Here is an 11,813-nt window from a genome sequence, read left to right as displayed (position 1 = left end):
TGTGCTTATAATCTTGTTAAAATATTTTAACTAAACATTAAACTTTTTTAAGGTATTTGTTAAGTTATGTGCTGTATACGAGTGACCGTTTTAACTTTTAAGCATGAAAAGTGACAACTTTGCTGCACCATCTGATAAGTTAATTGTCTGGCAGAATTAGCAAAAAAAAAAAATTTGTCTGGCAGTATAATTTTATGTTGTCGTTAAGCAGTAGGAAAGGCAACGGTTTGGTACATTTCGGGTTTGACAAAAATTAATACTGTATCGAATTATTTTTATGAAAATCAAATCCGAATCGAACGGGATAGAATCCAAAAATAAAAACTAAACCCAAATGGTGGGTGTCGGTTCAGTTCGGATTTAAACCGAAACCCAAAAATTATATCCTAAATATATATATAAATATTAAAAAATAAAGTCTTTAAAAAGTCTTTAGTCCAAAAATTATTTATAAAATATTGATATATATATATATATCATTCATTAACAAGTTTTACAATACCTAGAATTTTTTTCAAGTTTAACAACAACAAAAAAAATTGTTCGGAAATTAAATACTTCATATTCTTGCAAACATAGTGCTCGTTTGGAAAATTTTAAAATAAATAACTTATAATTTAAAATACATATGTAACTTATAAGTGATAAGTAGATTAATACTTATAAGTTATATAAGTGTTTGAATACTTTTACTTATAAATTAGAATTTTTTCTACTTAAATGGGCTCAAATAAATAATTTTTAAATATAATTATCTTCATTTGTAAATTTTAAATTTAAATAATATTTACAAACATATATTCTAAAACTAAAGTTAATAAAAAAATGAAAATCAAAATAAGTTGAAAAAAATATATCGTTACTAACATTCAACTTATCAGTTTATAAGTTATAAATTTGACTTATGAACTTGGTCGACAAACACTCGTCAATAAGTATTTTTTGGCTTATAAGTCAATAAGCCACTTAAACGGGAGTGGTCAAACAACCCATAATAAAATACATATGATTAAATTTAGAAATGATATCAATGATTTATAATTAAGAAAATGGGAAAAACTTAAATTTTTTTAAAAAATGATAAATTTTCAACTTAAAAAAATTACGCTAAAAATGATATTAAGAAAAATACTCAATTATGTACGAGTCATACTTGGTTATCTTAGTCAGTTATATATCTCATTTTATATATATATATATATTTAAATATAAGTTAGCAATTTTTCTTTATTAAACATCTGACCAACTCCTTATTCATTTAAACTATTTTTATATTTGGTTACTCGATTAAAATGAGTTATCATACATGACAAAACCATTTCTTAATTATATAAATTTATAATGTCAATATATAATAATATTATATTAAATATAATATATGGGGTTTGGTCGGATTCGGTTTGGATCCGGTTTTGGTTCTTTGTTCATTGCATTCCCGTGAGTCCGTGACAATGGTTATATGTCCCATAAAATTTCAGTTCTAGCCCTTTGGCAATAGGTTTGAATGTTAAAAGAAATATTTTTAGTTGTCCATTTTAATATTTTGTATGTGTTTTAAATGTACTAGATTATATATTTCTGAAAATTATTATTAATTTTTTTAAAATAATATTCCTTCTATTCCAAAATACCAGTTCATTTGAATTTTTACACATATTTTAGGTAAATAAAAAATAAAGTTCCACGAAATATTTTTCAAAATTTATTTTTCTGAATAAAAAGTATACATATTAAATTTTACTTGAAGAAAAGAATTTTTTTTTTTAAAAGTATGTGGAATTATGACTTTTATACACGTTAAAGTACACATAAAAGGTTAAAAAGACTTCTATTTTGAGACGGAGGGAAAACATATAACCAGTAAAATATCGGGACTTATATTTTTGGATTGAGGACTTCTATTTTGGAACGGGGGAAAGTATTTAAAACCAATAAAGATAAGTGTTCATACATTTTGAATACGTTTGAAAATTGAAATACACAACAAATTTGAAACGGGTAGAATATTAATTTATTGTGACAAAAACATACCCAAACTAAAATGCCAAGACACACCGAAAACCTAAGAGGTTAAGAATGGCAATCATAATGATGCTCCAAACGTTCTCTTTTAATTATTTAAGGCATCTACAAAAGAAAAAGAAATTGGACATTATAAAGATCTCATAATCTTCCCCACTAACAATCAAAAATAAATTAGTAAAGCAAGCTAAAGATCAATCATTGCCAAACAAGTAACATGCAAATGACACCTAAACATGCACATTACAACATCATAATAAACTATCAAACAAAGCATTATAACAAGATTCTTTATATCATCATCATTGTTTCTTGAACAAACAAATTAAAACCACAAATATAGCTTTTCTAATCCTAATGCTTGATCTTGCTCAATTCTTTTCATAGCAAAATCAAACACATTATTATTACATTTTTGCCCCCACCTCACAAATCTACACTTCTCCACACCCCTCCTCCATTATATGTATACAATATAATTGTTGTATATATAAATATTTGTATGTATCTATACAACAATAACAAGGTTTTTCCACTTCTTACAAGAACAATTTAAAATTTCAAAAAAGAAGTAAAAAAGAAAAAGAGAATTATTTATGCTTGATTCTTGGTGCCACTTTCCGGTTTTACCCTCGGTTTAATCCCATAATAACTCACATACCACTTGACAAACTTTCTCAACCCGGTTGACAAATCGGTACTCGGTTTGTACCCGAAATCATTGTAAGCCAAACTAACATTAGCATGAGTATACGGAACGTCGCCGTTTCGAGGCATTCGAATCACATGTTTCTTGGCCTTCACATTTAATAAACTTTCCAAAATGGAAACCAACTTTCCTACCGACACCGGAGAAGTGTTGCCTAAATTATAAATCCGCAACTGCGCTGCACCCTTCTTTTTTCCACCGCTGCCGGTGCTCTTCTCCGCCGTGTCGAGAGCACCGACGCAACCTTTTACGATATCGTCAATGTATGTGAAATCACGCGCCACTTCTTTATCATCTTGTGTCTTGTATATATTGATCGCTTTACTTTGAAGCAAGTCTTTCGTGAAGAAGAAGTAAGCCATGTCGGGCCTTCCCCAAGGCCCGTAAACGGTAAAAAAACGTAATCCGGTCATTGATAATCCGTAAATGTGATTATACGTGTGCGCGATCTCTTCCCCTGCTTTTTTAGTTGCAGCGTAGAGACTTGCTGGTTGGTCAGTACGGTCTGACTCGGAGAATGGATTCTCCGTGTTCAGACCGTACACGGATGACGAAGAAGCCCAAACAATCGCTGGCTGTGGATCAGCTGCCTTCACAACTTCGAGTAGAGTAACAAATCCAGCTATGTTTGACTTAATATACGATTGCGGATTTTGCATTGCGTAACGTACACCAGCCTGAGCCGCTAGATGTAAAACATGACTAAACGGCACGATGCTAAATAACTTTGCTAGCAATTCTGCGTCATTTAAATCAGCCTCGACAATAAAAATATCATGACTCGCCAACATTTTTTGTCGAGCTCGTTTCAGCGAAGGATCATAATATTTATTAAAATTATCGAGCCCTAAAACTCCGTCACCGCGTTTTTTCAACGCGAGCGAGCAATGAGACCCGACAAATCCAGCAGCACCAGTGACGAGAATTGAGAATCCGTTAGCACGACGAGGAGTGGACGAGTGACGCACCTGTTTCTCCCAATCCGCTCCTGTTCCATAGAACGCGGAGAGATGGCGATGCGGACTAGTCGTCGTTGTCGTAGTCGCGTCACCCGACAACGGATGGTAATTTAGTGTGAAAAAAAAGATTAGAACAATTGAGACAAAAAGAGTTGCCCGAAAAAGGAGTTTCGAGGAAGCTGTTAGTAGTTTTGTGGAGTTAACTCTTTTGATGTAGCTGTTGTATTTTTCGAGTTTCGTTGTTTTGCTTGTATCATGAGGAAGTGCCATTGTGTTTGGCGAGTGTGTTTAGAGAGAGTGTTTGTTTAGAGGAGCTGAAGTTGAGCTCTGAGATTGGAAGGAGGGGAATGAATGGATATAAAGGGAAGTTTGGGACTGTTTTTGTAGGACAGGAATGATTTTTTCTATTTCCTTTTGTGCCCCTCCAACCAAAAAATCGTCATGTTTATGGAGATGAGTTATTTAATTAGTAAATATTGTTTTCATGCGACTCGGCGAGTAACTGTATTAAGTGTGTTAAATTCGATTTTCATTTATCTAATATTTTTAAGATAAAAATCACGTAACAAATTTATAAAGTTAAGAGCGGATCCAGATTAAGCGCATGTTACAACATATCATATTACGATATTAATTTGTACAATGTTTGTGATATATTGATATGCTATTAATCAAAATTACTCATATTTTTGTATGATGTCAAATGTGTAATAATTCAGAAATAGAAATGATCGTGCTATTTTTAATTTTTAACTTTTTTAAACTTATGCAGTGTTTGAATAGATCGGAAAAAATTTATTGTCAATATAAATAAATTGTTGTTTTAATGGAATTTAAATAGATAGTTTTGGTCCAAAGATAGATTAGAGTGCACATAAATAATATAAAAATTGTGCACCAAGTATATGTTATAGCATATCATATTTTGATATTATTTCAAGATATGTGTGTGTTATATTTTTGTACTATCAAGCATCAACACAAAATAACTGATCTACCGCCCGCAACCGATGTCAGTTGTGTAATAAATCAGAAATATATAAATATTATTGTGCAAAATAAATGTGATATGATTGTCATTTGATTGGGGCAGAGATGGGAATGCAAGTTGGGACAGTTTGTATGGGACAGGCCACAGGGGGACGGTGGAGAAATTACTAGAATGCCGTTGCGCATAAGGATAAAAATGTAGGTGAATTGTAAATTGATATGGACCAGAACAGGGGGACATTAAAGGTGATGGATGAAGAAGATGAGCAGAGCAGCGGCTATACAGCTCATAGTAAATTGAAAGGGCAGAGTATGTACACAAATCCCTCAACCATGTGGTGAACACGTATCTTTGTATCTTTGTATTTTCATCCGAGCTGCCGGTTTTTAACATGTGATGGTTAAAAATTATTTATACTCAAAAATTTTCATAAATTAAGTGTAAATATCATTGCGTAATTTTAATATTCACTTTAATCTTCATAAAAGTTTTTAATTGATTATAGTCATCATTGTCGTTCCCACAAACCTAAACCGGTTTATAAAAACACGTAAGCATGCTTATGACGTCAAGATTTTATATTCAATTTCAAGTGAACGCTCACATAAAGTAGAAGAACAATGCAGTTAAATGTTGTCATGCCGAGACAACGTTGTTATAAAAATTATGTAGGCATTGAACTAAATCAACTTACTTATTAAATTCAATTTTCTAAAATGAAATTTATCTTTTCCCTAAGAGTCAAAAAATATAAAAGAAAATTTTGTTTTATATCCTTGGAAGAGAAAAAAACATAATTAATTTAAATAAAGAATATAGAATGATCACAAAGACATGTGTTTAAAAAACATTGATATAATTTGATATTTTTCATCTTTGTCATCTTCACTAGTTGGTTAGTCCAAAAGAAAGTGATACTGTAGTATATTTTGTTGGTTATTAGTGTCCAACTCCAACATTTGGTTAATAAAATTAAAGTGGTTTGTATTGTTGCTTTCATGCTTTTATGTAACTTCTCTTGCACTAGTACACAAATGAAGAATTGTGGTCGAGATATTGCCCCTGGCCTTAAATATTATTAACTTACATTTTGTTTTGTGAATTCGAAATCTTGATTCTTCTAAATGAGAAATTATCGAGTGAAATTTTTCATTATTAAGCGTTGATCAACCCTCCCTCTATTTTTTTAATTAACGGTTTGATGATTATGGTCTCGTTTGTTTTATCAACATTTATAATTCGGTATTTATAATGTGTGGACTTTGGTTCTATCAATATTTTTAATTCGGTCTTTCAAAATCATGAAACTTGATTACTTGAAGTTCACTTATCCGGTTCAAAATATATTAAAATATCAAATCAAATAACAGCAAACCAAATAGTGTAACTCATTAAATTCAAGTAATTTTTTAAATTACGTAGTCGGGTTACACGAAATAAACGAGGCCTATAAAAAATCTTAATTCTATCGATAACGAAAACATTTTCATTAGCATACGCTAAAAAATTGTAAAACATACAAAAATGTGGAATGATCATGATATAATAACGGAAAGCTCTTACTTTTTATTAATATTTTATGTTAATCAAAATCTTGAATGTATCTAAAAACAAAAAAAGTATTAATTTCCATTATTCCATACAAACACTCAAAAATGTATCTAAAAAACAAAATGTTAAATCGAAAAATAAAGAAAATGTTCAATTTAAAGATTTATGAAGTGCTCTTGCCGGAGTGTTTTTTTAATAAAATCTAAGAAGGGGGCAATTCGTAAATTTTGATATTTTAATAAGATTTAAGAAATACGCACTTCATAAATTATATACCATATTTAATAATGGCTCCGATAAATATAATTTTGTGAAACGTCATCTAGGTATATCGAAATATAAATTTGGCCGATTTATTTTCGTTAAATTTTAAAAACATTGTCAACTTAACCATTACAAACATTCCACTCTCAACTTACTCATTCTATCTCATTCAATTGTATACATTACTTTTGCGCATACTTTTCAATACTCGTTTAAATTATAATTTCATAATATTTTTTTTAATTTTTTTTTTCTCAATAAAAGTTTATGTTTAAACTTTTATTTAAAAAAAATTGAAAAAATATATTATAAAACTATACTTTATAAAAAACTTCGAAATACGTGTAAATAGTAAACGTATATAAACGAACGAACGGGACGGGGGTAGTAATGATTTTTAAAGACATAATTAAATGAATGTCAACAATAAAAATATTTATACATTATACATTCCGATAAATTAACATCATAAAAGTAATGGATCGCCGATCATGCATGCAACTAAGCAAGTAAATATATTAGCATCGCCGTTTCATGACGTTTTAGGTACTCATTTACGGTCATGACGAATAGATGTCACAAAACATGCTTGATAGATACATATAATAATATACAAGTGTTGGACTTTGGATGATGGTAAAATGCTAATATATTAGCCAACAAGCGGGGAATCACCGGAATTTGTCACGTGCCGGCCGGCAAGTTAAAATCGAAGAACTTTGCCATTTGTGATTTTATTGTTCATGAGACTGCAATAGTATGTGAGACAAGGGCAAACAATGAAACTTCCTTACTACACACGACAATTTTTCTGACCGATCCGAGCTTAATTCTTTTAAAACGAGTCGAGTCGAGTACAGTAATATTTAATAACCAAATGAAAAGCAATGTTCAAGAATAGGGGTGTAAAATGATCCGGGCGATACTCAAGTCTCTGATCATTTTATTTTCGTAGTGTCCATATTTGGATCTGGTATCGTTTTATTCGGATACAAGATGATCCCGGGTATTAGAAGTCCGGATCCAAACCGGGTATGTACCAATATTGTATTTTCTATTTTTAATCGAACAGTTTGTAATTTATCGGATCCGAGTCAAAGATGAACCATAATAATACAAAATATTTTTTAATTTATATTATATAACAATTATTTATTTTAAAAATAGTTATAATATTATAAATATACTAAATTATAACAAATTAAAAACTTAAATATATGATGTATTAACTATATAGGATTATAACTTTTCCATTTTAAGTGTGGATAAATCATATTATATAATAAATTACATTTATATAAGGTATTAAGAAATTATAAAATTGATATTTACTTAGAAATTTAACTAGTTAAAATTATATTTCATGTTGAGGTTTTTACTAAATACTGACCATAGATCATACTCCGGTAAAATCACTTTAGAGAAAATATATAAGACATAATCTGAGCGAGTATATAAATGCTCGTATTCGGGATCATATTTTATTCGGGTATGATTTTTCCGCTAGATTTAAATCATATAAAAAGCGGATATGAGTCATGCATCATATTTTGAACCGTATTAAGCTGAGATACCCGATAGTATGGATTAATTTACAATCCTAAATTCAAGAAGATCAGCTTGTTACCAAACGAGCATAACACGAATTAAAAATATTACTCTCTCCGACCCACTGGATTGTTTACGTTACTTTTCGGCACGCTTTTCAATGCTCGGTTAAAGTATACTTTCATAATATTTTTTTAAAAAAAATCTGAGAAAAAGTTTGATATTTAAACTTTTATTCAAAAAAAAAATTTAAAGAAAAAATATTATAAAATTATACTTTATTGAAATCTCGAAATACGTGCGAACGGTGTACGTAAACTATTCAGCGGGACGAAGGGAGTATTGAGTTTTGTAAAACATTTCACTTGCGATTTTGGTAAAACATTCCACTGCGTGTGAAATACCAAACAAGTTTGAGACTTTGAGTGAGTTAGATTTCGGTTAATACCCCACCCTTTCTTTATATCACTACATGTTATGCAAAGACGCGTAGTGTACAAGTGTATATATTAGTTCTTGAACATCATTGCAGATTATTAAAATTCGCAAGGGCGGAGAACTTGAAAGCCAGGGTTTTGTTTGGCAGTGGTCAATGGGTTACGAAGATAGAGTGGACTTGAATATTTTATGTATACTATATTTTTGTAATTAATGAATTCAGACTCTTGTGACTGTTTGTTTGATAACGTGTGGGACGGTTTTGTGACCGACAAAACTAATTTAGGGTTAGAAAGTTTCAGGCATTAGACCTTAGTAAACAGGTTGTAAAGAATTAGAGGAAGCTGACAAATCCATATGAGAGTGCGCATAAGCCAGTTTACACGGTGATTAATGTAGTAGATCTCTTTTCGTGTTGCGTTTATGACAGGTCATGGTGTCATCTCATTTTTAACTAATATTATATATACTCTCATAAATCCTCAGCGATGCACGGGTTTCCATTAATATTTTAAATTTTTATTTATCAAGTTATATTATATTTTTAAAATCTTTATATAAATATATAATGATTATAAATTAAGGAGGCCGGTCTACAACAAACGTTTGTTGTAATCCGGTATATAACAAACACATTGGCAGCCGTTGGATCGGAGATTGAATGGCTGAGAATAAAGGCGGACCGCGGAAATTTTCAGCGGTCCGGGGTAATTACGAAAATACCCCTAAGCACGGACCGCGGAAAATTTCAGCGGTTTGTGGCGTTTTTTGTTTGCCTTATCCCTAGCAAACACAAACTCTCTCAAACAGATATACAAACACAGCAGCAGCCGCGCAGAAGCAGAGAAGCAGAAGCAGCACAGCCAAAAACCTAACACAACCTAACACAGCGAGCCAAAATCATTCCTCTTTCTCGCAATTAAGGTATATAATCGATTCTTTTATGTTATTTACAGTTTTATTGATATAAATTTATGTTTGTTTTTTTATTGTAGATATGATTTTGTGTATGTAATTCGAATTTTTAGTGTTAATTAATGTATGAATCTTTGTGATGAATTAACATATGAAGTGTAGTATGATTAAATTTGATTTTTGAGAAATTCTAGGGTTCATAATTTGGAATTGAAAAATATTAGTTTTTTAGGATTTACTTAATTAAAATTTAATTTTGATTAGTTAAATTCATTTTTTAGGATATATTTAATGAAGAATTAATTTCGAATTAGTTGTTTAATTAATGGTTAAAATCAAATTTAATTAGTGAATTACGTTTATAAATTTGGTAAAATCGAATTTGCATAATTTGGTAAAATCGAAATTTTTTGAATTAATTTAGTTAATTTCGAATTTAATGAAAAAATAGTGTGAAATTAGGGTTTAGTTTAATTTTTTTGAATTAATTTATTTAATTTCGAATTTAATGAAAAAATAGTGTGAAATTAGGGTTTAGTTAATTTATTTTTTTAGTTTTTAGTTAATTTCGAATTTAATAAAAATTAGTGTGAAATTAGGGTTTAGTTAATTTTTTTTGAATTAATTTAGTTAATTTCAAATTTTATTTAGTTAATTTCGAATTTGGTAAAATTAGTGTTAAATTCTAAATAAATTAAGAATTTATAATTTATGAAATTAAGGTTAATTTAGGTGATTATATGTGGTAATTGTTTTAATTGTGTACGTGGTGTTTTAATTGTGGTGATTGATGAATTATGTTGACAATATTTTCAGGTATGGATAATTTTGGTGATTTCGGGAATATGTTGCCGGGTCCTAACGCGCATAATATTATTTGGGACAATCGGTATCACGTCAGTGAGGATGTTTGGGATGGTGCAGGGAGAGATGAGTTGCAGAGCTATTCGGGGAACAAGTCATTGCACTTGTGGAAGTTAAGGAGACCACAGCGGGAATTGTTACACATGCTTGGGTTTGGGATTTTTGCAGACCCTGCTGTTGTCTTGACTATTGACACTCGGTTCATATCTGCTTTGGTGGAGCGTTGGAGACCTGAAACCAACACTTTTTTCACGAGGCAGGGCGAGATGACTGTTACATTGGAGGATGTGGGGTTTATTTAGGGGTGCCAGTTCAGGGGGATGCGCTGACTTGTGGGGTGATAGAGAACAAGGCGGCGTATTTTGCTAATAACTGGTTTGAGCCTTTGACCGAGGAGGAGGTGAAGGAGGCTTTGTATCGGAATAACATCAAGTTGGGGTGGTTGTTTGAGAGATATGGTGCACAGAAGCCTGAGAAGAACAATATGAGGGCCACGGTTGTACATACCAAGGCATATCTGCTATTCATTATGGGTTGTATCCTCTTCCCCAGCATCAACCGCTCTTTTGTTCATGTTCGGTATATGCACCCGTTGATTAATATGCGGGAGATTCCTTATTATGCTTGGGGTGCAGCTGTGTTAGCTCATATATACCGGGGTTTGGAGATTGCTGCAAGGAAGGACAACAAGAGCATTGCTTGTTGTGTCTGGGTGTTATAGGTTTGGTCTTACGAGAGATTTCCTCGTATTGGCGTGCCTTTACGATCTCCCGGTCAAGAGGATTATCCGGTTGCTGAGGGATGGGCCTATGCTAGTGATACTCATGTCGGGTTTTGAAGAAGCGCAGGATGTCAGGCCCTCACCACAGCTTACCGTTCTATAGGGGTGAGTTTGATGGTGTTGCTGGTGATGAGGTGGTTTGGAGGCCGTATGCTAGGTTCGAGGATGTTATGGACAGCGAGATGATACAGGCACAGTTAGCTGGGTGCGGTCGAGTTCCCCTTGTATGTTACGACGTGGTCGAGTGGCAGCATCCGGACAGGGTGTCGAGACAGTTTGGTTCTAGTCCTCAGATTCCACGGGCACCGGTGAACATGGTTGGTTACAGGGGGGCTAAGGATGCCACGTTTGCAGGGGAGGATTGGCTGGTGCGGTGGTTTATTGATATTGGCAAATGGGCCAGGTTTTGTTCAGATTTGGATGGCCTTGTTGATGACTCGGTAGACATAGCTTCGGAGGCTGATTACATGGCGTGGTATGCTGATATATCTCGTATGCGCATAGGGAAGCCCGATCCACAGCCTCAGCAGCAGTACAAGACGAGGGAGTTGTATGATAGCCTCGAGGGCTATGAAGTTGTAAGTGTTTTACAAATATGCATATTTCATATTACACCCCCACACACTACAAAATTTGCATTCACACGTATTTAATCTTGATGATATGATATCCTTGTGGAATTAATGAAAAAATGTTTGCTTGTTTTTGTTTGTAGATGGTTGCCGGGCTTAATATGTTGAAGCAGTTGGATGCTAGGGTTCCTCCTGAGTT

The 11,813-nt window shown here is 32.2% G+C and overlaps 1 protein-coding gene across 1 annotated transcript; it reads right to left on the bottom strand.

Annotated features, from left to right (window-relative positions):
* Nucleotides 1-2,489: 2,489 nt before the first annotated feature.
* Nucleotides 2,490-4,033, bottom strand: LOC141677302 (UDP-glucuronate 4-epimerase 6-like). The gene has a single exon (XM_074483169.1). The coding sequence runs from the start codon at nt 3,958-3,960 to the stop codon at nt 2,617-2,619; it is 1,344 nt and encodes a 447-aa protein (XP_074339270.1). The 5' UTR covers nt 3,961-4,033; the 3' UTR covers nt 2,490-2,616.
* Between the last annotated feature and the right edge of the window lie 7,780 nt (nt 4,034-11,813).

This window comes from Apium graveolens, chromosome 8, assembly GCF_009905375.1.
Source record: "Apium graveolens cultivar Ventura chromosome 8, ASM990537v1, whole genome shotgun sequence".
NCBI classification, from domain to species: Eukaryota; Viridiplantae; Streptophyta; class Magnoliopsida; order Apiales; family Apiaceae; genus Apium; species Apium graveolens.
This window is presented reverse-complemented; position numbering and strand designations above follow the sequence as displayed.